At 45.9% G+C, this 26389-nt stretch overlaps 1 protein-coding gene across 4 annotated transcripts in view; it reads left to right on the top strand.

Moving 5' to 3' along the window:
- Positions 1-26389, top strand: part of Myh11 (myosin heavy chain 11) — a 99569-nt gene that overhangs the window by 7628 nt on the left and 65552 nt on the right. For all 4 annotated transcript variants that reach the window (XM_021209054.1, XM_021209056.1, XM_021209053.2 and 1 more), the window contains exons 2-3: positions 6216-6576; positions 14095-14251. In XM_021209054.1, the coding sequence (XP_021064713.1) occupies positions 6232-6576; positions 14095-14251 (502 nt within the window). In that variant the 5' untranslated portion in view covers positions 6216-6231. The remainder of the gene's footprint in view (positions 1-6215; positions 6577-14094; positions 14252-26389) is intronic.

Genomic DNA, 26389 nt, shown 5'->3' with positions numbered 1-26389 from the left:
ATACTTCTTGCTGTACTGTCACTGTCCCCAGCTTTTGAAAATTTCAGGCTCTGAGCAGAGGCTGAGGCAAGTTCTTCTGACAATGAACTGAGTTACCCTGAACTTCCAAACTTCCAGAGAGAAGCAGAATGTGTCCTCTGCGTGCCTGTAATTCTTTCTGTCCTTGGGTTTTCTGCCTGCCTCCTCCAAATTCTAAAAGAAGAAAAAACAAAAACATACAATTAAAAAAAAAAAAAAAACCTTGTGACTTTCTTCAGAAGCCATAAGATTAGCTGAAAGGATCCACCAGCTGCATTGCCTTGTGTGCCTCAGTTTCTTCATTGGTAAACAAGTGTTGCCATCTCTCCTAGGTGGTTTTGCAATGCTGGGGATGGAATCCAGGGTCTAGAGTATAGGAGGTACCCTGCCTCTAAACTGTACTCTCTAGCAGAGTGTTGTTTGCATTGTCACCATGTTCTGTGGTGCTGGGGATGGGAACCCAGGGCCTGAAGCGTACGAGGTAAGTGCTCTGCCTCTAGGCTGTCCCCTAGACATCTCCTAGGGCTTTGTTTAGTTAGTTAAGGGCTTTAGTTAGTTAGTTAGTTAGTTGGTTGGTTGGTTTAAGGCTTCATTATCTATTTATTTAGTTAGTTAATTTAGGGGATTAAATGAAAGACTATCACTCCATATGGTTTAGCAACTATTACAGCTATTTCTGGTATAATTAATTTATAGGAATCTGAATTCTTTCCAAGGCAAGTGCGTGTCCAATGTTGTTCTGGGGGCCCCTCCTTCCCTGCAGGTTCATAGGAACAGAGTGCTTTTCTAGTTGTAAAATCTGCTAAGAACTGGAAGGTCCTGTCTAGGCTCTGCATCTTAGTGATGGACAAGAAAGATGTGGTGTGAGTGTGTGTGTGTGTGTGTGTGTGACATTCATGTGATGGTACACGCATGTGGGTGCATGCACGCACATGCTTCAGTCCTAAAACAGGGTTTCTCACTGAACTGTCATCTTGGGATCTGCCTGTCTCCAACCCTCTCCCATGCTAGGTTACAATCATCCATGGCCAGGATAGCTTTTTATCTCAGTTACCAGTACTTGAACTCAGGTCTGGACAGCCGTTGTTGTCAGCTGAGCCCTATCTGCTGTCGTTATCATGAAACTGTGTTTAAAAACATCCTGGATCCCATTCTCATCACTCCCCAACCCCAAAACATTCCTGGGCATCCAGTCTGGAAGCCAACATTTCAGCTTGCTTGGCTTTGACCAAAGCAGTCTTGTGCTTCACAACTGTCAGGGGCAACAAAGCCTCAGGGAGAAGCCAGATGACTTCACTCCTTTTTTGGCCAGAGACTCAAACTTTGCACTTGATTGTGTTTGTGCTTTTGAGCCCTGTTTTAGATGAGGTTCCTGGAAAAGCTAATCTCCCTGTCTTTTCATTTTTCTGTTAAACTTTTTGTGATGTTTTCTTTTTTTTTCTTGTTTATTTATTTATTATATGTAAGTATACTGTAGCCGTCTTCAGACACTCCCGAAGAGATCTTGTTACGGATGGTTGTGAGCCACCATGTGGTTGCTGGGATTTGAACTCTGGACCTTCGGAAGAGCAGTCGGGTGCTCTTACCCACTGAGCCATCTCACCAGCCCCTTGTGATGTTTTCTAACTTAGTTGCAACTTAAAAAGAGGCAGCTTGCTGTTCAGGAGGAATGACCGGAGACCATTTAAAATGGGTTGTCATCTATTACAGAAAATATAAAATATACTTTACACTTCTTTTTTTTTTTAAAAAAAAAGATTTATTTATTTATTATATATGTAAGTACACTGTAGCTGTCTTCAGACACTCCAGAAGAGGGCGTCAGATCTTGTTACGGATGGTTATGAGCCACCATGTGGTTGCTGGGATTTGAACTCTGGACCTTTGGAAGAGCAATCGGGTGCTCTTACCCACTGAGCCATCTCACCAGCCCTACTTTACACTTCTGAACTAGGTGTTTAAAGTACATTTTATTTTATAAAAAAGATTTATTTATTTTATGGATATGAGAACACTTTAGCTGTCTTCAGTCACACCAGAAGAGGGCATCAGATCCCATTACAGATGGTTGCAAACCACCACGTAGTGGGAATTGAACTCAGGACCTCTGGAAGAGCCATCTCTACAGCCCTTATTTACCTTTTTATTTTAAAATAAACAATTAAGCCAGGCAGTGGTGGCGCATACCTTTAATCCCAGCACTTGGGAGGCAGAAGCAGGCAGATGTCTGAGTTTGTGGCCAGTCTGGTCTACAGAGTGAGTTCCAGGATAGCCAGGGCTACACAGAGAAACCCTGTCTTGAAAAAACCAAAAAAAAAAAAACCCAAACAAAATTAACATTTATTTCATGTGTGTATGTGTATGGGGGCTCACACATGATTTATGTGTGTGGACTGACACATGTAGTCATACAGGTATATAGATACATCTCACAGTGGTGAGATGCACAGTGGTGCATGTGAATATATATACATGAGCTCACACATGCAGTGGTGCATGCGAATATATGTCCATGAGCTCACACATGCAGTGGTGCATGCGAATATATGTCCATGAGCTCACACATGCAGTGGTGCATGCGAATATATGTACATGAGCTCACACATGCAGTGGTGCATGNCATGAGCTCACACATGCAGTGGTGCATGCGAATATATGTACATGAGCTCACACATGCAGTGGTGCATGTGTAGAAGTCAGAGACAATTTGTGAGAGTTGGTTTGTTCTTTTTGTCATGTGGGTCCTGAGGATTGAACTCAAGTCATCAGGTTTTGTATCAACCCTCTTCACTCCCTGAGCCTTCTCTCAACTGTTCCTCACTAAATATTTTATTAAAACCACAAAACCATACAACAACCAAAAGATCTCAGTTAGCCCCAGGGTGGCTTTGAATTCCCCATATAGCTGAGGAATTTGAATTTGAATTCCTAATGTTCTTGCCTCTACCTTCTAGATACTAGAAGTTGCCATGTCTGACTTCTTCCTACAGAATTTAAGAAATTTTCTCAGGTAAAAGTGGTTATGTGTGCTTATAAGCCAAGCACTCAGGAAGAAGCTAAGGCTGATGATTTTGAGTTTGATGCCAACCCAGATTACGCAGCATCTCATCAACAAATTAATTTTCAATGATTTCTTAAATTTTTGAGGCTGGGGCTGGAGAGATGGCTTAGTGGTTAAGAGCACTAAGTGCTGTGCAGCTCTCCAGAGGACCCGAGTTTGATTCCCTGTGCCCCCATGGTGGCTCACAACCATCTGTAATTTTAGTTCTAGGGATACAACTCCCTCTTCTGGCCTTCTCAGGCAGACACATAATTACGCAGACATACATGCACAGAAAACACAGAAACATAAAATAAATAAGCATTTAAAAGGGTTTTTTGAGTGGAAGGTTCTTTTAAGTAACATTCTATGTTTTGTAACAACTGCATTCAATTTTACTACATTTTAAATTTAAGGCTTTTTGGGTTATTTTGTTTGTTTGTTTGTTTGTTTGTTTTCTGTTTGGAACAAGGTCTTATGCAGTGCAAGCAGCCTCAAAGTTGCTGTGTAACCAAGGATGGCCTTGATTTTTTTTATACTACTGTCTTCTCAAGAGCAAGCATTTTAAAACAGGCAAAACAAGCTATCTTTTAGCTTTGATTTGCTGTGCAGGTATATAGGGCGTGCAAGTGTATCTCTGTGTGTATCTCTCTGTGCGTGTCTATGTGTGTGTATTTCTCTCCCCCTCGTGTGTGTGTGTGTGTGTGTGTGTGTGTGTGTGTGTGTGTGAAAGAGAGAGAGAGGGAGAGGGGGGAGGGAGAGGGGGGAGATATCAGAGAATGAAATGACTTGTGGAAGTTCTCTCCTTCTACCCTGTGGGTCCCCAGGATAGAACTCAGCTTATAAGGCTTTGCAGCAAGCACTTTTCCCCACTAAGAACTTCATGCTGGCCTCACTCCCTATTTTAATTCACTGATGGCAGCAGTAGCACTTACTTTTGAATCCCATCTGAAGGCTCATTTTTGTTGTTTGGTTTTTAAGGCAGGTCTTAACTCTGTGACCCAAGCTGGCTTAGCACTCCCAGGAGTTATCCCACCTCTGTCTCCCAAATGTTGGGATTGCAGATGTGAGCCACCATGCCTGACTGCTTCTGAAAGCTACTTAAAAAAAAAAAAAACTTTCTTTTCTCTGTGTGTGGGTCTGATTAGTTGTGATGTTGGGTGGTGCCAGTCTAATCCATCACTCTCCAGCTGATAGTCAGTCTTAAAATGAACGGTCTGGTGGCTGAGGAAAGACCTGAGTTCAGATCTGTAAAGCCCACATAAAAAGCCAGGCATGGCTGCATGCAGCTATAGCCCCAGAACTGGGAAAACAGAGACAAGAGAGTACCAAGAACTTGCTGGTCAGCCAGTCTCGTTTAATAGGTGAGCTTCAAGCTCAGTGAGACCCTGTCTCAAAAATAAAATGGAGAGTGATTAAAGATGATCTGAGAGTAAGTCCTGGCCTCCATACACACATGCACACATGTGAACTCCCTCACATGAACATATTAATACACAAACATATGCACACACTTGTGCATACATGAACAGATGTCTACATTGGCACACATGTGTACACAAGCATATGCACAATATACAAACACATGCATTAATGCATATATATATATATATATATATATATATATATATATATATATATGCCTGGTGCATGCATGAACACACACAGTCACACATATGAATGCATACATATTCACACATGGACACATGAGCACATACATATATGTTATGTTTTATATTACACTCCATCACTGGGCTACACCCCAGTCCAGGTTTCAAATGTTTATAAAAAGAAAAAAAAAAGGGCTATTATCTATACTGTTTCACAATTCCCTTAAAAAAATGATCTCTTAATACTCAGTTTCCAGCATCTCTCCCTGCAGCAGAGCTTCCTTTGGAAACAATTCACATACACTCTATCGTTGATACTAGGGATTGATCCAGAGCCTTGTAAAGGCCAGCTTTCTACCACCAAGACGCATTCGTTGCCCCTTTCCCATCAAGTGTTTTCACTCCAACTAATTTTAGTGTATTCTTAGATTTGTGCATCCACTACTACAAATTCAAGAATATTTTTATCGCCACCCCCCACATAACTGTACCTGTTAGCTGTTATCTTGTGGTTCTTCTCCAGTTGCTAATTTACATTGTTTTTGTGGACTTGCCTAGTCAGGACATTTCTTATAAATGTCATATGTGGCCTCTTTTTCAGCATTGGGTCTTCAGATTCAGCCACATTGTAGCAGGTGAAGCACTCTGGTTCCTTCTTATGGCTCAATACTGGTCTAATGTGTGGATCTACCACACTAGTTATTCATTCATCTGGTCATGGTCATGGGTGGTGTTTCTACTTTGGGGCTATTATTATAAGCTTGCCAGGAATATTTAAGACCACATATTTATTTTTTTTAAGATTTACTTATTTTATATATGTGAGTACACTGTAGCTGTCTTCAGACGTACCAAATGAGGGCATTGAATCCCATTACTGATGGTTGTGAGCCACCATGTGGTTGCTGGGAATTGAACTCAGGACCTCTGAAAGAGCAGCCAGTGCTCTTAACTGCTGAGCCATCTCTCCAGCCCCATGACCACATCTTTAGATGCATTGATGCATTCATTTATCCTGAGAACAGATCTTGGATCATATGGTGGTTCTGTGTTCAAAGATCAGAGGCACCACCTTTTATTTTATAACAGGCATTTAAAATTTAGGTATCTCCTAGCTGGGTGGTGGTGGTGCACACCTGTAATCCCAGCTTTCGGGAGGCAGAGGCAAGTGGATCTCTGTGAATTAGAATGAGTTCCAGGACAGATAAGAAAGCCTGTTTTGAAAACAAAAAACAAAAACAAAAACCTTTTCAAGCACCAAGTAGTAGTTCACTGTAAGAAACTTCCCTGGTCTACATACCTCATTCACAAGTGCACCCATTACCTTGGATTGCCTGGGTTTCATTGAGTCTTTCATGTCATTCCTTACCTGAAGGATCTCAGGGTCATTGCCCTCTTTGGTAACATAAGCCCAACTGCAGGAAACATTCTTATTCTTTTGTGGGAGTTTTTGTTGTTGTTGTACTCTATATCCCTAGATGTGGAGAGGTGAGGTGAGGGTCTACTTGTCTTTAGGTTTATTCTGACCCCATCTCTTCACTCCACAGGGGACCACCAGACATCATGGCACAGAAAGGGCAGCTCAGCGATGATGAGAAGTTCCTCTTTGTGGATAAAAACTTCATGAACAGCCCGATGGCTCAGGCCGACTGGGTAGCCAAGAAGCTGGTGTGGGTCCCTTCAGAGAAGCAGGGCTTCGAAGCGGCCAGCATCAAGGAGGAGAAGGGCGATGAGGTAGTCGTGGAGCTGGTGGAAAATGGAAAGAAGGTCACAGTGGGCAAAGATGACATCCAAAAAATGAACCCACCCAAGTTCTCCAAGGTGGAGGACATGGCAGAGCTGACGTGCCTCAATGAGGCCTCTGTGCTGCACAACTTGAGGGAGCGATACTTCTCGGGTCTCATCTATGTGAGTGTCTTGGGGTGATGAACTTCTTTCAGTCTCCTTGTGGAACAGAGGGGACTAGAAATGTGTTTGTGTGACCAGGGATGGTGCATATTTGTAATTGCAGCATTCAGGATGTTGACGTGGAAGATCAAGAGTTCAAGGCTAGCCTGGGCTACATAGTAAGACCCTGTCTCCAAAAAAATGCTTCCTATGTGTGTACCTGAGTTTAGATTCCTAGAACCAAAATACAAAGTAGGGCATGGTAACGCATGACTGTAGCCCCTGTCCTGAGATACAGAGAATAGGCTAGCTGGACCAGTATTTAGTCTCAAAAAATAAGGCAGAGAATGAATGAGAAAGACTTTCATTATAAACCTCCAGCATGAATTTACCTCTTCATGCACAAACCTGCACATACACAAACATGTACACACACATGCACCATATACACACAATCAAAATTGTGCTTAGGTTATAGGTCAAAATTCTCCATACACACTTCAAGGTGGAGTCGCTCAGACCTGAACTCATATAGCTCTGTCCTGCCCTGCCTGGTTCAAGGTATAGAACAAACTACCACATTCTTCAGTCCTCTTGTTTGTAAAATAGGATTGATCACCTTGCACAGGTATATGCAGATCCACATGGTCATTCACTCAGCATTAAGGCATATGACAGGATTCTATGGGTGTTGATGTCATTCCTGGCTCTTCCTCCATCTTAGAGTTAGGAAAAGCTCCTCAGCAAGGCTGGTGCCTTCCTGTCCCTGGGGACTAGGTCACATAAGGATCTAAACAGGAATAACTACATGGGACCTAAGACTCTGTGGGTCCACTCCAAGTATGACTTGGAGTCACACTTTCCAACATGGCTACCTCTGAACACTTGCCTCTTAACTAATTGAGATGTGAGTTTATTTGTTTGTTTGTTTTAAACATGATTATTTATGAGGTCATTTCTTCAGCCATATCTTGGCCACATGTCCTGAGCTTAACAGCTACTATACCAGATGGCATAATTCTAAAACATTCTCACCATCAAGTCCTGTTGTTCCGCCTGACCTACCTGAGGATGGTGTAATAGAGGACACTGGTTCCTTGTGGATTGGCCCAGCTCCTCAGAACACAAAGGACACAGATGTTCCCAGTGTTCCTGCCTGGCAGGCAGAGACCGTGTCTGCAGGCACTGGCGAATCCTTTGGAAGGTTCCCTTTTTCTCCTAAATACTCTTCCCTTCTCTGAACTCTGAGGAGCCTTGTCGGCCTTATGTACTGAAGCTCTTTCTACGAAGAGACCAGAGATACTTCTCGGCAGTGGGACCCTTGAGAATGCCAGGGTTCTTGTTCTTGCTTGTGTGTTTGCTGCGACTGCCTGTTCCTGGTAACTTGTCGGGTTCCTTGCATATCCTCTGGAAAAGGATGCTCTATGGCCACAGCATCTCATTCCAACCCTTTGGGTTATTCAGCCTTTAACAATGTGGCACAATGTAGTCACCTACAGATGTGTTTAGCCAAGTTTTTAATCTATTCTGGGACTCACAGGGCCCCTGGGCTGCAAGTTAGACACACCTATTATAGTTTGCCTCTTGAAAGTGACAAGAAATACTTCCCTCCACTCCATGAACTGTAAAATGCCCTGCAGATAATTTTTCCAAATTAGGAAAATTAGTAGTACTTACTGAACTCACTGGGTTCTAGGACTCCAATCTCCCCTCAAGATGCAGTACTACTGTGTGGGGATGGAGATGGCAGTCTCCCCTCAAAATACATCCCCACTATGTGGGGACAGAGATGGGCCTGTGTGCTCATTTCACCTGGCAACTCTATGACATGGTGGAAACCAGGAAGTACAGGGGCTTGGAAAAGTCCCGAGACCAGAGATCATTAGAAGCAGATTAAATAAAGTGTCTGTAGGCTTCAAATACCTGCCATGCTTCTCTGGATTAGATCAATCCTCTTGGCCTCGGGACTATGTACCCACTGCTGCCTAGTATCATTCTGCTCAAGTGAATCACTTCATAGAAACTTCTGCCCAGCATGAAAAATAAAAGCTGCATGGGTTTGGGAGCCAGGAGTGAGCTCCAGCCTACAGCAACATAATGTAGGGTTTCTGTTGACTTGAGTGTGTCAGAGAACCCTTGACTCAGGAGGCTAGCTGGCTGATTTTTTTTTCCCCTTAATGATAGAATCCTTCCACTTGGACTCATCTTAAACAAGGAGCCTTTCAGAAGGTCATGAGAGACCCTTGGTCCTCTGACATCTAGGAGGTTCTGTCTAAGACAGAGGGCTTTCTTCTTCTTTTGACCAAGGGTTCATTGCAGAACTGCTTCAGGTTTAGGGCACACCTGGCACATAGCTCTGATTCCTGGTCTCATGCCCTCTGGAGCTTTTGTGTGCCATTGGCCAAGACCTCTCTGTCTATAATTTATTACAGAGGACATTAGCAGTTAACTCTCTTCCAGGCGTTGCGTTGGGGTTGGGGTGGAGACGGTTAGGGGATAAGAAGAAGGCTCAACTTTGGGTCTATCACGTGCCAGGGACTTTCCGGAAGAGGGACACTGCGGAAGCAGTCACTCTGCAGAGCCTCAGAGTATAGAAAAAAAGAGGAGAGCTGCAGGCTACCTCCTGGGAAATCTCATAAATTAGTTCTTACAGTCTTATAGTTTCGAAGGTGACGCAGGGCTATTCACTTAAAAATTATCTTTGCAAAAGCATGTGTTGAGGCTGGGAGGTGGCTCAGTAGAGAAAGTGCTCGCTATGCGAGTATGAGGACCTGAGTCTGGGTACTCAGTGCCCATGTAAGAAGCCAGGTTGTGGTGTACCTCTGTAACCCTAGCACTGGGTGGAGACAGGTGGTTCCAGGACCTCACTGGTTGCCAGCCTAGGCAGTCAGTGAATCCCGGAATCAGTGAGATGTGTCCCAAATGATAGTGGAAGATACTCAATGTTGACCTCTGGCCCCTACACACATGCACATGTGTGCACACATGTACTGATTTGCATATGATGCATACACCCCCCCCCAAGAGAAAGTCATATGTCTCAAGAGGCAGGAGTCCCTCCATGCCTTTTGTCTCAGGGACAAATGTGACTTACAGGGTTATTTGTGCAGATCTGAGAGTCTAACAAATCTAACATCAGTATCACTCCCTCCTGTCACCTTATGCAGCTCATTGCCTCCCCTCAGCTGTGCTGTGGCCTTCTGCCTCCCTGTATCAGCCCCTGGTTAGACCTCAGGCCTATTGAATAGCTGTGGGATAGATGCAGAGCTTTACCTTTTATCCCAGCCCTTCCCCTTCTCACTCCTACCCCTGCTCCTCAGAGAGACTAGCCCTAGTGTGCTTGGAGACGGGAATCTCACTATGTAGCTCAAGCTGATCTCAAACTTGAGGTCCTCCTGCCTCAGCTTTCCCCGTGCTGGGAAACAGTGTGTTCTCAGCTCCTTTCTTTCCCACCAAGCCCTAGACAATATTTTATACATATATAAATTCAAAACACTTTCTGCTCCCTTCAAGTGGCAGCTTGGGTCATATTCTGTTGTGCATATGTTTGTTCTCTTTCTGTTTCTCTCTCTGTCTCTCTCCTCTCTGTCTCTCTCTCCCCTTTCTCTGTCTCTATCTCTCTCTCCTCTGTCTCTGTTTCTCTGTCTCTCCTCTCTCTGTCTCTCTTCTCTCTTTCTCTCTGTCTCTCTCTCTCTGTCTCTATCTCTCTCCTCTCTGTCTTTTCTTATCTCTGTCTCTCTCTCTCTTTTCTCTCTCTCTGTCTCTCTCTCCTCTCTCTCTGTCTCTATCTCTCTCCTCTCTGTCTCTGTCTCTCATCTCTGTCTCTCTCTCTCTCTCACTTTCATCTTAACATGTACTTTTTTCATAGCAGAGCAGAATCTCCTGTTCCAGTCATGAACTGCACCAGCAAGGTTATCCCCTACTGACAGGCACCTTGGCTATCACTGTCTACCCCCCCCCCATCACCCCGCCCCCCAGCCATAGCAGAAGTAAATCCTTTATAAAGTATCAGTCCCCAGCACAAATGCTCAGAAAGTGTGGATGCCACAGACAGCCTTACAGAGAATGCAGGGTTGTGATTGGAGGAGAAAGGAAGCTCGGGGTCTGGCCATGTACGCACCTAGTGGGATCATGAGGCAAAGCTGAGTTTGCCCCTGATGTGTGCCTTTCACTCAGCTTCTTCCTCATTACTTCCAATCCCCCTCTCTTCCTCAGGCCAAGGCCTTGGAAGCAGCTCCTGCTTGGTGCTCTGGGGCTGACCATATAAAGCATGGGGGAACAACCAGGCCTGCTTCCAAATACGGTCAAAAAAGGGAGATCCTACTCCAGCTGGGACCTGCTGGTGGCACTGGGCCTTGAGATGCCTGGCTAGGACAGGAGGAGGGACGTTGGGACCTCTGAATTCTCGAATCAGGAGAGGTACTCTCCTGGGCGTGAGACCCTGGTTTCCCGCAGATCTGCCAGCTGAGCAGCCTCAGATCTGCCTGAAGCATGGCTTAAGTGTGTGCTGTGTGGATGGGCTCCACAGGAGGAGTAAGCAGGCAGGAAGGCAGAACTCCTCTCCCTGAGCAACCGAAGGTTAGGTCTCAAACTCAGGACAAAGGACTGACTGAGGGGCCGATTTAACACATCAAAGCTGATACTAGCCCCAGGCTCTCCCAGCATCTTTTATGTACCTGCTAGAGAGTCATCCTGGTTGGCATTCCCAGGCTCTTACCTTAAATTCCCTAGCCTCTGTGCTCCACTGCCCTTCCCTGCAGCCGCTCTTTCCCTATATAGCCCAGTGAATTTTGCCTACATAACCTCTTTGCTTTGTGGGCTTCTTGTGGTCTCCTGGTTCGCCCCTGGCTTCTTAGCTCCTAGTTCCTTTCTCCTCCTCTCTTGTCCCCCTACCCCTAGATCTGTTCAGTCCAGGCCCTTCCAGGTGCCTCTACAACAAACCTTCTGCTCAGCCCATGTCTAGGAGCATCAGGTCCTCATTTTTTTTTTTTCCTATTCAGAGGTGGAATCAGGAGGATTTCTTTCTTTTACAGATTTTACTCAGCAAATATTTACTGGATAAGTGCTTACCCTGTGCTGGGTATCAGAGGCACACCGGTGGGTGTCAGTTCAGTCTGGGAGGGTGATGAGCCCTGAGAGCAGAGATGGAAATGGGGCTGGAAAGGCCAGGGGAAAGGAATTTCACGCGCTGGGAACAGCATATATAGAGGCTCCAAGGTGCTGAGTTTTCTGGCCTCTTATGACCGAAGGTATCCAGGCATAATCCCATCCAGGCATAGCTACATACAGGTGTAGTGCTAAGTAACTCCTGTGAATCATTTCAGAGCAAAACCATGAGGGAATGGTTAGTATGTCCCATGGTTTGCAGCTCAAGATGACTGAAGCTCAGAGAGGTTAAGAGATTTGTCCAGAGACTCCCAGCAAGATGAGGGCTCAAATTCAAGTCCCCAGTATTCTTAATTACTGACTGGATTAATGGGTACCTACTAGATGCCAAGGCTTAGGTTGGGGCTGAAGAGGACAGAACAGGAGCTCAGGTGGTGTGGGTGACTGTAGCTGGCCCTTTCAGGTCAGACAAGCTGGAGTCTATCCTGGCCATTGCTGACCTCAAAAGATGCCCTCCTCCTCTGACTGTTCTAGCTGTAGCGATACCTAATTGACTATAGGTGACCCACATCCCACTTTTCTATCTCCCTCTCTACCCCTGAGTGTTGTCTCTTCTCATCTGGACTTCCCTCACTGTCCTTTAAGGTTTAGCACCCCAGCAGTTCCAACAGTCACCCCCAGACTCTTCAGGGGTTCTCTTGTTCCTGTTCCTGTTGCTTCATGTGAGCCTCCCGTCACCCTCTCTTCCCCTGGAAGTTCTTGGAGACAGACAGACACTGGTGGCTTTTCAAGCCTGGACCTCCAGGGCTCGGCAGCCTGAGAGTCCTTCTCTTTGCCAACCCTGCAGCCATGAGGAGCAGAGGGCATGGCCTTGTTTTACCACCACTGTCTTTCTTTTTAAAAGACAGGATCTCATATTACCCAGGTTGGCCACACATTTGCTTTGTAGCTGAGGATGACTTTGAACACCTGATGTTCCGAATCCCGGGATTACAGATGTGCACCACCACAGCTGGTTTATGTGGCACTGGGAATGGAACCCAGGGCTTTGTGCATTCTAGACAAGTACTCTACCCACTGAGCCGCATTACCAACCTTTGTAACTTTACACCTTTGAACATGCTGTAGAATGTCACCTCCTCTCCACTGGGAGTTAGTTCCCTATGTTACTGCATTTCAGTGGCATCTCTAGTTTGTGATATGTGTCTCTTACTTCTCAGCATTTACATTCCTACATTATTAAATTATGACTAAACGGCTGGGCATGGTAGTGCACACTTTTAATCCCAGCACTCGGGAGGCAGAGACTGGCAGATCTCTGTAAGTTCAAAGCTAGTCTGGTCTACAGAGAAAGTTCCAGGACAGTCAGGGAAAAACAGAAAAACTCTGTCTCAAAACAACCCAACCCAAATCAAACCAGATCACAAAGTTACTCCTGAGACTTCTTCAATAAATAATAGCACATTCTTCCTTCTATATAAGGTTAGGACAGCTGCTTATGGACACACCATTCCCTCCTCCTCCGGCTCTGTGTTACATATTTCATTGCTGTTTTTGTTACAAATTAAAAACTTTAAAATTAAAACAATAACATTGTTATTGGTATTCTTTTGGTTTATGTTGTTTTTTGAGACACAGTTTCTCTGTGTAGCCCTGGCTGTCCTTGAACTCAAGCTGTAGACAACCTGGTGTGAACTCAGAGATCTGTTTGCCTCTGCCTCCCGAGTGCTGGGATTAAAGGTGTGTGCCACCACTGCCCACTGGTATTCTTTAATCTAATTAAAAGATAGCATTCTATCTTTTAATCAAATAAAAAAATAAAAATGAGATAAATAAAAACGGAATTTTGGGAGAGCTGGGGAGGTGGCTCAGTTGCTAAGGTGCTTGCTGCCCAAGCATGAGGACCTGAGGTGAGTTTCCTGCCCCCATGGGGAAAGGCTGGGTGTAGTGAGCCACACTCCTGTCATTTGATGCTGGGGGAGGTGGAGACTGGGGGACCCGTGGAGTTTATGCTTTCCCAGCCTAGTCAAATTGGTGAGTTCCAGATTCAGTGAGGGAGCCCATCTTAAATAATAAAGAGTAGGGACTGGAGAAGACGCCCCATGCTGACCCCTGTTCTCCACGTGTCTGCATACATGTGCACGTGTACCCTACATATAAACATGTGCACAGAGACTTAAGTTATGTCCCCCGAGGCTTAATGAGGTAGAGGGCAGAGGTGGGTTGGGAGCTTAGAAGTGAGTCCAGAACTCACCATAGGTTATCCGGGAACCCATCTTGCTTTTTTCTTCTTTCACCCTGGGTCCTGAGTTCAAGGCTCTTGGCTGAGCTGCAGAGGAATTTCCACACCGTGACGTGAGGCTGCTGATCATGGGCGTGGGAGTTCCCCCACCCATCCTAAGGTCCAGAACTGAGCCTGGTTCTCTCTTGCAGACCTACTCCGGCCTCTTCTGTGTGGTGGTCAACCCCTACAAGTACCTACCCATCTACTCAGAAAAGATCGTGGACATGTACAAGGGCAAGAAGAGGCACGAGATGCCGCCTCACATCTATGCCATTGCCGACACAGCCTACAGAAGCATGCTACAAGGTGAGCCTGCCAGGCCCCCAGAACCACCTCACGGCTCAGCCTCAGTCCTCACCCCCACCTGCCCGAGTCCCCATCAGGAATGTGGAGTTTGGCAGGCAATGCCTTGACTAAAAAAGGGCAAAAGCAAAAAGAACGTCGGTCTGCAGCAAGGAGGGGGCAGGGAACTCAGGGCTTGAGCAAATACGGGCATCGGGCATCGCCCTCTCTGGCTTCTGCCGTCCCTGTGGTTGTTCCAGAGCCCTGGCCCAGCTAGCGGCTAGAGGGAGAAAAATTGGGTATGAGCTGTGGATGAACTGCAGAGGCCTGGGTCGCCATCTGCCAGTTTCCGTCCCTGGAATCATGTTTAGATATCTTTTTCTTCCTAGCCTTGGTTTCCTTGTATGTGAAAGGGGATAATGGTCTCTATGTTGAAGCCTCTGAGAGACTTCTGTGGTGGCTTTTCCCATGGAGGGCCTTTGCACACACGCTCCAAGTCCAGATGTGGCAGCTTGTGAACGCTTTATCTGAAAATGTTGGCACCAGAGCCATTGCGGATTTGGAACTGATCTCCCACCCCCAGATTTAGGAATATTTCCATATACGCGTGATGAGCATGTGTGGGACTGAAACTCAAGTCTAAACATAATGTTTATTTATGTTTTATCTTTATTTTATACAGTTCTGAGGTAATTTTTTGACAATATTTCAAAAAATTTTGTTCATGAAGCAACATTTTGTCAAATGGAATTTTCCCATTGTGGTTTCACGTTTGGACTAAAAAAAAAAAAAAAAAGTTTCAGATTTTGGATTCTTGGGGTTGGGATTCTCAGTCTCACGTGACTGCTATCTTGAATGAACATTTCTATTGGGACAAAATGGCAGATGCATCACGAAATAATAGGGAAAGTGTTAATTTAAGAGTCGCACTGAGAGCCGGGCATGGTGGCCTTTAATCCCAGCACTCAGGAGGCAGAGGCAGGCAAATTTCTGAGTTCGAGGCCAGCTTGGTCTATAGAGTGAGTTCCAGGACAGCCAGGGCTATACAGAGAAACCCTGTCTCGAAAAAAAAAAAAGTCACACTGAAAATAATTTTTATACCTGCCTACAGTAGAATAATTACCACTGAGATAAAGATATGAATGAAGTATTCTAGAAAGCTCCCATGACTTTTCCCCACCAGTACCTCTTCAGCACACACCCCTTGCCTGCTAAGGTCACTGCTGTCCTAGTTTCTGTCATCAGCAGCTTAGCCTTGAACTTTCGTGAAGGATACACTGACGTTTCTTACTTGGTACTTTCTGAAGGAGCTGCTTCTCCTCAAACCTTCTCAGAAGAAGCAATAACCACATGCCAGTCACAGCATGAATTCTAGGGCAGAGCTACCTGTGCTAGCATGTGCCTAGCATGGTCATGCCACGCTATGTGACTGTGAATGAGCATTCTCTACCCCTGCTTTTCCTCTGGAAAAAGAGACACACAACTGGGTCTTGGCCAGTGTGGCAGACCAGGCCTGTAATCCTACCCCTCAGGTCCCAGAAACAGGATGATTCCAAGTTTGAGACTATCCTGGGCTACACAATGAGTTTGAGGTTAGCTGGGGCTACAAAATGAGATCCTATCTCAAAGTTAACTAGTCAACCAATGCATCCATCCAAACAGAGAGGTCTGTGACCACCTCCTAGGGCTGACATGAGCATTAAATGAACTATTACATCTTATGTTTTCAAAACAGTGGTTGGTACTTGATCAACAAAAACCGTTTCTAAGCCTAAGACACTACAGGTCAAACATTCCTAATTCTAAAATCCAAAATCTACAATGATCCAAGATCTGGGATAATTTCACTGCAAATTCCAGGCTGTGAAATTTTGTTTATGAGCAAAGTTATTTAAAACATCCCACGAGTCAGGCAAAATGGCGTGTGAGTAAAATCCCAACCCTGGAGAGACAGAAGCTGAGGCAGGCAGAGTTCTATGACTTTGAGGCCAGCCTCATCAACATTCAGAGCTCCAAGACAGCCAGAATTACATAAAAAGATTCTATTTACAAACATACTAATAAAAAATATGAGGCCAGGCGACTCACGCCTTTAATCCCGGCACTTGGGAAGCAGAAGCAGGCAGATTTCTGAGTTCTCAGGCCACTGGGCGAGGCAGATGTGAGAAGTTTGACTGTGCTCAGTCCATGGCAGCCACCAGGCGCAGTCTGAGGTCCCTATGGACCTGCCGGAGTCTGTTTGAGGGTGCTGGCCCGCTCGGATGCTGCTGAATGCCATGGAAGAGCTGAGAAGGGGGGGGGACTCTGGCCCGGGGGCAGAAGGGAAAAGTGCAGGGGGAGGGCGCTCTGGCTTGTTACCACAGGGAGGAGAGTCCTAGGCTTGGTCGGAGGCAGGCGGGCTGCTTACTTTGGAGGAAGCCGTGGCTGGGAGAGCAGGGAGGCCTCCAGATGGGAGGTTAGAAATGTATGTAAAGATATAAATATGGACAAACAGACTGATACCTCTGAGGAAAGGAGAGAGAGAGAGAGAGAGAGAGAGAGAGAGAGAGAGAGAGAGAGAGAGAACACATGACAGGTGTACCTTCTTATAACCTCTGAAAAAGGTTGTGAAGTTTACAACTTGAGCAGGGAGGATCTGGGTAAAGAAGATGCTGTGTGGCTGCCACGCCCTTTGATGTCTTGAGATTGCAAACTTATCTCCCAAGTGAGAAGAGGTCTGGGCGTCTGAACTCTGTTAGCTAAAGAGTCATATGCTTCCCTTGGTCGGGCACCTATTTCGTGGCAGCCTAGGAAGCTGGTCTGGGTTCTAACATTGGTTGTTGCTGGTTTCTCTTTCTTACCCCTTCAGTGCTGGGCACGGAACCTTAGGTCTTGCGCATGCTAAGCCCCGACTCTACTACCACTGAGCTGCATCTCAGCTCCATGGGGATGGTTGTTTCCCTACTTCTTCTAGGCACGCTTGGATTTCTGGCCTCAGGGACTACCAACCTCTTCTCAACCCTCAACTCAGACCCATGTCCCCTTGAGGTGACAACCCTGTGGAGGGATGTCAGTGTGCAGGTGCCACCTGGCCTTCACCTGGCTGTTGCACCTGCTTGTGTTGACTGTGATCTCATTAACTTGCACCAGTGTGATCCTTATTGTCCTACTGTCCATGTTAGTGATTGCTCCTAGCATCTTATATATGAAAGACTTAGGATTAGAGTGTTCAGATTCCAGCACCGCACCTTTGAGCACATCCCAGCTCCACGGGGACGATTATTTGCTTATCTGGCTTTGCAGGAGTGTTTTCAACCCTTTATCAGAACTCTGGGGGCAGGCAGTATTCACTTAGGAGTTTTAAAATTCAGTCCTAAAATATTATGATGCATGTACCATAATTTTACCCTAAGCAAAAATAAAAACAAATTCTATGGTAAAGAAGGCTGACATAATTGTTATTTTTCTCATGACAACAAACCTTTCCTTGTTAGTCTTGAGAAAACAACAAACCTCCCACCTCCCCACCCTGCCTGTGTGTGTGTGTGTATGTGTGTGTGTATGTGTGGCATGTGTGTATGTGTGTGTGTGTGTGGTATGTGTGTGTGAAGTGTATGTGTATGTGTGGTGTATGTGTGTGTGGTGTGTGGTGTATGTGTGTGTATGGTGTGTGTGGTATGTGTGTGTATGGTGTGTGTGTATGTGTGTGTGTGGTATGTATGTGTATGTGTTATGTGTATGTGTATGTATGTGTGTGTCATGTGTATGTGTATGTGGTGTGTGTATGTGTGGTGTGTCTATGTATGTGTGTGGTGTATGTGTGTGTATGTGTGTGTGTGTGTGGTGTGTGGTGTGTATGTGTGTGTGTGGTATGTATGTGTGTGTGTCATGTGTATGTGTATGTATGTGTGTGTGTGTCATGTGTATGTGTATGTGGTGTGTGTATGTGTGGTGTGTCTATGTATGTGTGTGGTGTGTGTGTGTGTGTGGTGTATGTGTATGTGNNTGTGGTGTGTGTGTGATGTGTGGTGTATGTGTGTGTGGTGTATGTGTGTGTGTGTGTGGTGTATGTGTGTGTGCGTGTGGTGTATGTGTGGTGTGTGTGTGTGTGTGTGTGTGTGTGGTGTATGTGTGGTGTGTGTGTGTGTGTGTGTGTGTGTGTGTGTGGTGTGTGCATGTCCCCTGATTACATATACATGGCTTGTTGGGCATCCAACCTAGGGGCTGGCACTACTGTCAGCTCCCTTTTAGAGATGGGGAGATTGAGATTTAGAGAAGTGAATAACCTTCCAAAGATTGGACAGTGTCAGGACTGTTTTTTTTTTTTAAGTTTTTTTATTTATTATTATATCTAAGTACACTGTAGCTGTCTTCAGATGCACCAGAAGAGGGCGTCAGATCTCATTACGGATGGTTGTGAGCCACCATGTGGTTGCTGGGATTTGAACTCAGGACCTCTGGAAGAGCAGTCAGTGCTCTTAACCACTGAGCCATCTCTCCAGCCCGTCAGGACTGTTTTGAACTTGGTGCCTGTGACCCCTAGGACTCTCGATTTAACCGTGGCACTGAGCTATGCTTGGCCCCTAGCCCAGGAAAGGCCTTTTGTCCCTGTGGGTCTTGCTTCTTATCTGAGTGTTGAAGGCTGAACACTTGGGAGCCCAGAGTCAGACTCAGCAAATTGCAGAAAGATCTGAAGAGGGAGCACTAAGCCTTCTGACAGGACCCTGTGGGTTGTCACCGAGGGTCCCTGGGGTGAAGTAGGGGAAGTGTGAAAGGCAGATAAGATTTTGCTCTAACATGATGAGTGGAGACTCAGGAAGTGTGGAGCTGGCTTTGTGTCATCACAAGTGCCTTATTCCCACTTCATCAACATCAAGAGAACCCTGTCAACGACAGAGAAAACACCTAGCTGGGGCTCTCAGCTCAGCCCTCTTCAAGCATGAGTTAAGTCTGGGCAGTGAGTGGGCTGCAAGCAGGTCTCTCTGTTCTGTGGTTGCTATGCCTTAGGGGAAGTGGCCAGTGGCCATCTGACAGCCTTGTCTGCAGATGAAAGGAGGAAAGGCCTGGAGAACCTGACAGATTTGTCTTAGAATTAAGAGTGAAACCCGGTAACTTTTCTCTCTAAGGCTGAAGAGGAAACTGGGTCCAGAAGCAGACAGACTAACAGAGGCCATATGTCTTTGTTGTAATTTGTTTTTGCTTTATTTTTAAAAGATTTAAAAAAAAAAAAAAAAACCTGTGTATGGGTATTTTGCCTGGGTGCATATGTGTCTACCATTATGCCTGCATTATGTCCACTGGATCCAGAAGAAGTGGAGTTGTAAAACTCTGTGTGGGTGCTAGGGACTAAACCCAGGTCTTGTGGAAGAGCAGCCAGTGCTCTTTGCCACTGAGCCGTCTCTCCAGCCCTATTTTTGGTTTTGAGACGTAGTGTCACTCTAAGACTCTCGTGGCAATCTTCTGGCCTCAGCCTCCTGCTGGAATTACAGCCCACTTTGGGGCCTTTAGGTCTTAGTCTGCCCAGGTAACTATAACAAAAATGCGTTTATAAACAACAGAAGCTTACTTCCTGCAGCTCTGAAAGCTGGAAGCCCTGATGAAGGAACTTAAGGGCTTGGATTCTGAGGGAACAGTTCCTGTTCAGTCTGGTGAAGGCACATCTGGTTCCTGTTTAAGGATGGTGCCCCTGATGCGATGTCCAAGGGGAAGTAAGATCCCTTGGGCTTTTTGGTAAGGACATCAATCCCACTGGTGACTTATCACCCCCTGAGGACCCCACTTTGCTGAAGGGAGAGAAATCAGGGTGAAGATTTGGAGGGAGACACAGTGCTCAGACCATGGCACCTTCTAACTAGAAGGCAGGTGATCATGGCTTTGTACTCTACCCTCCTGATTCAGTCATTGCTGCCCATTAACCCTTCCCTGAGTTACTAGTTTTATTCAGTCTTCATTCGCTCCCTCATGCATGCATTCACGACAGAGTTACACTATGTAGCCCAGAATTCCCTGGAATGTGAATTCCTCTTGCCCTAGCCTCTCAGGGGCTAGAATTACAGGCATATATGGCTACACCTGGTCCCAGCTCCTCGTTTTCGGGGGTGAAGATAGAGGACTGGGAGAGAGCTCAGCAGGTAAAGTGAGGGTCTGAGTTTGATCCCCAGAACACAGTGTGGAAAACCTGAGCATGGCGGCACCCGTTTGTAATTCCAGACCAGAAGAGGTGGAGATGGGAGGGCTCTCACCTGCCTAGCCAGATCAGTTAGCTTGTCAGAGTTTGTGAGACCCTGAGAGAGGTAGCACCTAAGACTGACCTCTGATCGCCATGCGCATGTGCATGCATATGAGCACACACCACCATGCTACCGACATGTACACAGGCTCACAGCTCTGAGCTGTGTCATGGGGAACTTCAAGCCTTCAATCTGGTTTCATGGAGCAGCTTTTGTACTCTTGAAAAGTCAGGGTTTTCATTTTGGTCTTTTCCCCCCTGGCAAAGAAACAGCTGTGGCAGGCACAAGGACTGCTCAGGATGGGAAGATGAGAAATAGTGTCAGGCTGTTTGACTCAAAGTCACCACTCTACAAACCTCCAGGACAGGACTCAGGACATATGTCCACTTCCAGGAGAATGTGGAGCTATGCTCAGCTCCGCCCGGTCTGGACTGCTAATGGGTGGGTGCAGTGCATGTGGCTAACTGAGTCTCCAGGCATGGCTTCCCTCATCTGTCTAGCTCAGCTTTTCTTTTCTTTTCTTTTTTTTTTTTTTAACATGAATCTTTTTTTTTTTTTAAAGATTTATTTATTTATTATATGTAAGTACACTGTAGTTGTCTTCAGACACACCAGAAGAGGGCATCAGATCTCATTACGGATGGTTGTGAGCCACCATGTGGTTGCTGGGATTTGAACTCAGGACCTTCAGAAGAGCAGCCAGTGCTCTTAACCACTGAGCCATCTCACCAGCCCCTCAGCTTTTCATAAACAAGTCACCATAAATCGGTAACTTACTTCACCCTTCCTTTCCCATCTCTATCCAACTTTGGTCTGTTGAGACAGGATCTCACTGTAATTCAGGTTGGCATTGAATGCAATGTGTAGCTCACATAAGCCTCCTTGGTGCGTTGGCGGTGACAAGGCACTGCTAGCTGGAGGCTGGGAAGTGTAGTCGTAAATTTAGCTAAACAGCTCTGTGTTCCTGGCAGGTTGTGCTCCCAGCCACCTGCCAGAGCCCTTGGATTTGAGAATGAAATGTGTCACACAGGCTAGTAAATTTTAAATGCCTTGACTGGCTCAAAGATTGGGCAGTTCTAATACTTCCCACTGCTAACAAACACTCCCCTCTGGTACTTTTCAGTTCACATCTTTTAAAATCTTCATTTTATATCTGTTACCCCAAACATAATTGGGGAAGTGGTCCATGGGGCCACTTTCCCCTCATTCTCATATGTTGGCGGGTCTTTGGGTCTGCTTTTTTCTCTTCTTCTCTCCCAGTTCCCAAAATCTCCAAGTCCCACCTCAGTCTACCTGCTAGCCATTGGCCACTGGCTCTTTATTTATCGATCAAAAACTAATTGGAGACAAAGACCTTCAGCGTTTGGACACATTTGGGGACTCTTGGGTATGGGCATGTGTCCCATTTGTGAGGGTAGAGCCTTCATGAACCCTTAGTTTCCCCCATATAAGGTGGAGATGTGAATGTTGGACCCAAGTGGAACTCAGAGTTAGTAGAAACCCTCACACTCTTTGGTGTCCATGAGTTCTTACAGAGGCAGTCGGCAGTCAAGAATCTTAAAATATTGAATAAATAGTGATTTCTGAGTTGGAAAAGAAGGCTTGCCCAGCAGCTATGGGGTGCCAATTCTGTTTTTTCATCCAGGGAGCAAGGAAAGTATGCGTTTTCCCAGCTGATTGTCTCAGCAGGGTTGACTGAAGGCCTAATCATATGCTGTAACCCTGTCACACACAGTCAAGCTACGGGACATTAGTCAAGAAGCCCCACAGTGTAGGGAGGGGAGGTCCAAAATCTGAAGGCTGCTAACCTGGTGCCTGTCTCCTAGGCTAGGAGACAGTGGATGCCTCCTGGGAGGTGACCATGAACATGAGATGGGAAAGCTTTGTAGGGCTGGAGGCAGAGGACAGGGAAAGAAAGAGCAGAGCAAGAGAGGCCACCAGAGTCCCCTGTCCCTGGTGCCCCTCAAGGGTCTAGATCTAAGGGTTAGAAAATGCTCCTGTGAGCCCAGTGCCTATAACCCACAAGAGTCTCCCAGAGAGAAGGTAGAATGGAAGAGGAAGGGCCCAGGCCCACAGGGACTCAGAGTAGAGTCAGGGCTCCAGAGCTGGGGTGGAATCCGTCTCTGTCTCACTCAGTGTCTTTGTTGTTTGTTCCGCGTTGTGTGAGGATCACCATGAGCCACGCCTGAGCCTTAGCTGACATCTGCTCTGGTGTCAGAGGAAGACATAGGATTGACAACTTTGCACTAGCCTCACACAGTGTGTAGAACCTCTGGAAGCTAACGTCTTGAGGGATATAATAGGGAGTCATTTGCTTTGGGCATGGGATCCTCCCTGTTCCTGCTCCCGCCCCGCTTCCTGTTATCTACAGCTGGCTGGTACAAAAAGGAAGCGAGGCAGGCGTGGAGTCTGGGATGCGTTCCCAGCTCCACTTTCCTTTCTCCTTTTATGGGTAGCCTGCAGACCTCAGGCTCAGCAGCCAGCTAGCAAGAACTCCAGCAGGGATCAACCGAAATAGCTAGTCCATGAGACTCTGAGCTGCTGGGCACCTCCAGGGAGTCCTTGCCTGCTGTGTCTCAGTGTGACCCCAGACTCATTATCCCACCCCTCAAGCACATCGCAAGACCCACATTTCTAAAGACAAGTCCCCAGGCCAGGTAGGAAGGGTAGACAGAGGCAGATTAGTGGTGAGGTCCCAAGACCCAAGCTAGGAACTGAGCCACGGTAAGGTTGTCATTGCCCATAGGTGCACGAAGTATATTCTTCCTGCCTTTGAGCTGCTTTGGTCAGCTTGGGGATTCTCTGCCCACCACCACCCCTCCTGCACTACTATATGTCCTTGACATAGTTCATTACAGATGTAGCATGAAAGGCTTCTTGTTACTCTGGGAAGCCACAGAGGTGTACTGGGGTCAGTGTCCTGGTACATGTCCTGGTTACAAGTGTGGCTCCAGCCCTCAGCCATTTTCTTGCCTTTTTGACTCCTGTCTTAGTGTTCTATTGCTGTGAAGAGACAACATGCCAAGGCAACTCTTATAAAGCAAGGCATTTGAGAGTTGGAGAGATGGCTCAGCAGTTAAAAGCACTGACTGTTCTTCCAGAGGACCCAGGTTCAAATCCCAGCACCCATGTGGCAGTTCACGACTGTCTGTAATTCTGAGATCTGACACCCTCACACATACATATAGGCAAAACACCAATGGACATAAAATAATACAAAATAATTTTTAAAAATTAAAGCAAAGCATTTGACAGGGGCCTGCTTTACAGTTTCAGAGGGTTAGTTCATGACCATGATCATCATGGCAGAAGACAGGTAGGCATGACATTGGAGTAGTAGCTGAGAGCTTTACATCCTGATCTGCAGGCAGAGAGAGGCACTCAGAGAAACCTCAACTCCCATCCATTGTGACACACCTCCTCCAACAAGGTTATATCACCTCCAGTGAGGCCACACCCACTCCCAAAGGCCTCACCTCCTCAAACAGTTCTACTAGCTGGGGACTAAGCATTCAAATATATGAGCCTATGGGGGCCGTTTTCATTAAAACCACCACAACTCCCGCCATTAATGATGTAGAAGCAAGAAACAGTGGCTCTTATTGGCTTATGTTTCCAGGGCCTGGTGCACAGCAGAGCTTACCTGTGATGGTATAGGCCTAGTGTGGTAGCAGTGCCTGAAATCCCAGTTCCCAGTAGGTAAAAGCAGGATGATTGTGAATTTGAGGTCAGAGCTACATAATTGTTTCAAAAACAAACAAAAAGAAGGAAGTACAAAATCGTGTTTTTTAAATGTCTCTATCTATCTATCTATCTATCTATCTATCTATCTATCTATCTATCTATTCATTTATCATCTACCTATCTATTGTATGAGTGCTCTGTTGCATATAAACAGCTGTTGTAGCAGGTGTTACCACTTTTTCCTTTTCATGGCTAAAAAGTATCTCACAATGGGCATACAACATTTTTAAATCCAATCATCAGTTGATGGATATTTCCTTTCCTTCTTTGAGGTGAATGTGAATATAATGCCACACAGTCCTTTGTATATGTTTTTACCAACTTGGAAAAGAAAACAACACTGTATGTTATATACATACTTCCAAAAATATATTGAAAAGCTAACAAGTTAAATAATGATCATGGGGAGGTTAATTGCTACAATACAGAGAATCTTTGGTCTAAAGGAGCCAGGGAGAGCATGAAGCCCTTGATATAGGAAAAGACATGCCTTTCTCAATATTTTTTCTTCAATCTTTAGGCAAGTTGTTTTCGTGAAAATATAAATCTCCCAAGAATCTCCCGTAGAGTTAGACAGTGTGCAACTTTTACCACTATCTAGAACAGCACTACAGGCAAGGTGTGCAGTAGATAGGCCCCTGTCTCAGCTATAGGTTTTCAGGTTTGATCACATTGCCTTTTATCTACCTATAGGTGTGGAGTCAGAGGCAGTATCACCAAGGTATTGGCTCTCAGATAATATAGCCAGTACTCAAAGAAAAACTTGTATGTGAAAGTCCATAGTGGTACAATTCACGGTAGCTCTAATGTAGCAACAACCCAAATGTCTATCCACGGATGGATAAAATGTGGTTTATTGTACAATGGAATATTGCTTGACTGTGAACAGGAAAAAAGCAATAATATATACTGCAATTCAGATAACCCTCCCAAATATGATACATGTGCTGTGTGTCTCTCTCTACCTGTGTGAAATAACCAGGACAGGTAAATGTGCACGCAGATGAAGATAGGGCACACAGTTGCCAAGGGTTAGTGGGAATGGCTGGTGGACAGGGATGGTCTAATGGGTATAGGCTTTTATTTGGGAGTGACAGAATAGTCTGGAACTAAATAGAGATGGTGCTCATGTGATGTGAATATCCTACGTGAGTTGGCTCATGTGATGCTAATTTCACAGCCACGAATAACAGAAAGACCTGAGTAGACAAGGAGGTGTGTGCTGGGAAAGAAGGCCTCGTTCTCTCTTTTAAAAAATAAACTACAAATTACATGTATTGGTTTTGTATGTGTGCACTGGCATGTGCACACATGTGGAGGTCAAGGTATAGTTTGTGGGAGTCATTTCCCTCCTCCACCATGTGGATCCCAAGGTTACATAGATCTTCAGGTTTGATCACATTGCCTTTTATCCACAAAACCTGGCTCATCCCCTGTCTCTCTCTGAGACTGGGCTCAGTGAGGAAACAGAAAGTCCCAGGCATGGAAAGTTTAGGCAAACTCCCTGGGGTCAGGCTGACAGCTGACTGCCCAGAGTTGTGCTTCCCACGCTTGTGTTTCCGATGGGAACATCCCGGGCCAGGGAGCTGCCGATGGCCCTCAGCACAGAGCCTGCTCCTCCTCCTTGGAGGCCTGGGAGCCTCTGACCCTATAAATCTCTGTTGCTCAGGGACCAGCTCTTGCCAGCTGCTGAGAAAGCCTGGTTCCCTCCCCAGGTCAGATGGAAGAGCAGAGCCCATGATCTGCCAGTGTCCAAGCCTTTCCTTAAAATAATGGAGGCCAGGGCTGGGGGATACAGCTCAGAGAGCAAAGTGCCTGCCTAACGGGCATGAGACCTCGGTCTCCAGTGCTGCATAAACAGTGAGTGCTGGAGACCAGGCACCAGAACTGAGCAGGTAAAGGGCAAAGAGGTCAGACATTCAGCGTAATCCTAGCCTATGTAGTGAGTTCGAGGTTAATCTGGGCTATGGAGACCCTGTCAGTCCCTGTCAGGGCCTCAGGCTGCAGAGACAGTTTTGTCATTTGGGTTCTAGTCACAGGATACTAGTTCTCCAGCCCTTACCTCAACCAGTTAGTGTGTATTGGGCTTTCTTGCTTTCTTCCTTTCTTTCTTCCTTCCTTTCTTTCTTTCTTTCTTTCTTTCTTTCTTTCTTTCTTTCTTTCTTTCTTTCTTTCTTTCTTCCTTCCTTCCTTCCTTCCTTCCTTCCTT

Source organism: Mus pahari, chromosome 12, assembly GCF_900095145.1.
Source record: "Mus pahari chromosome 12, PAHARI_EIJ_v1.1, whole genome shotgun sequence".
Taxonomy (NCBI): domain Eukaryota; kingdom Metazoa; phylum Chordata; class Mammalia; order Rodentia; family Muridae; genus Mus; species Mus pahari.
Note: the sequence above shows the minus strand (reverse complement) of the source record. Positions and strands in the feature narration are given on the sequence as shown.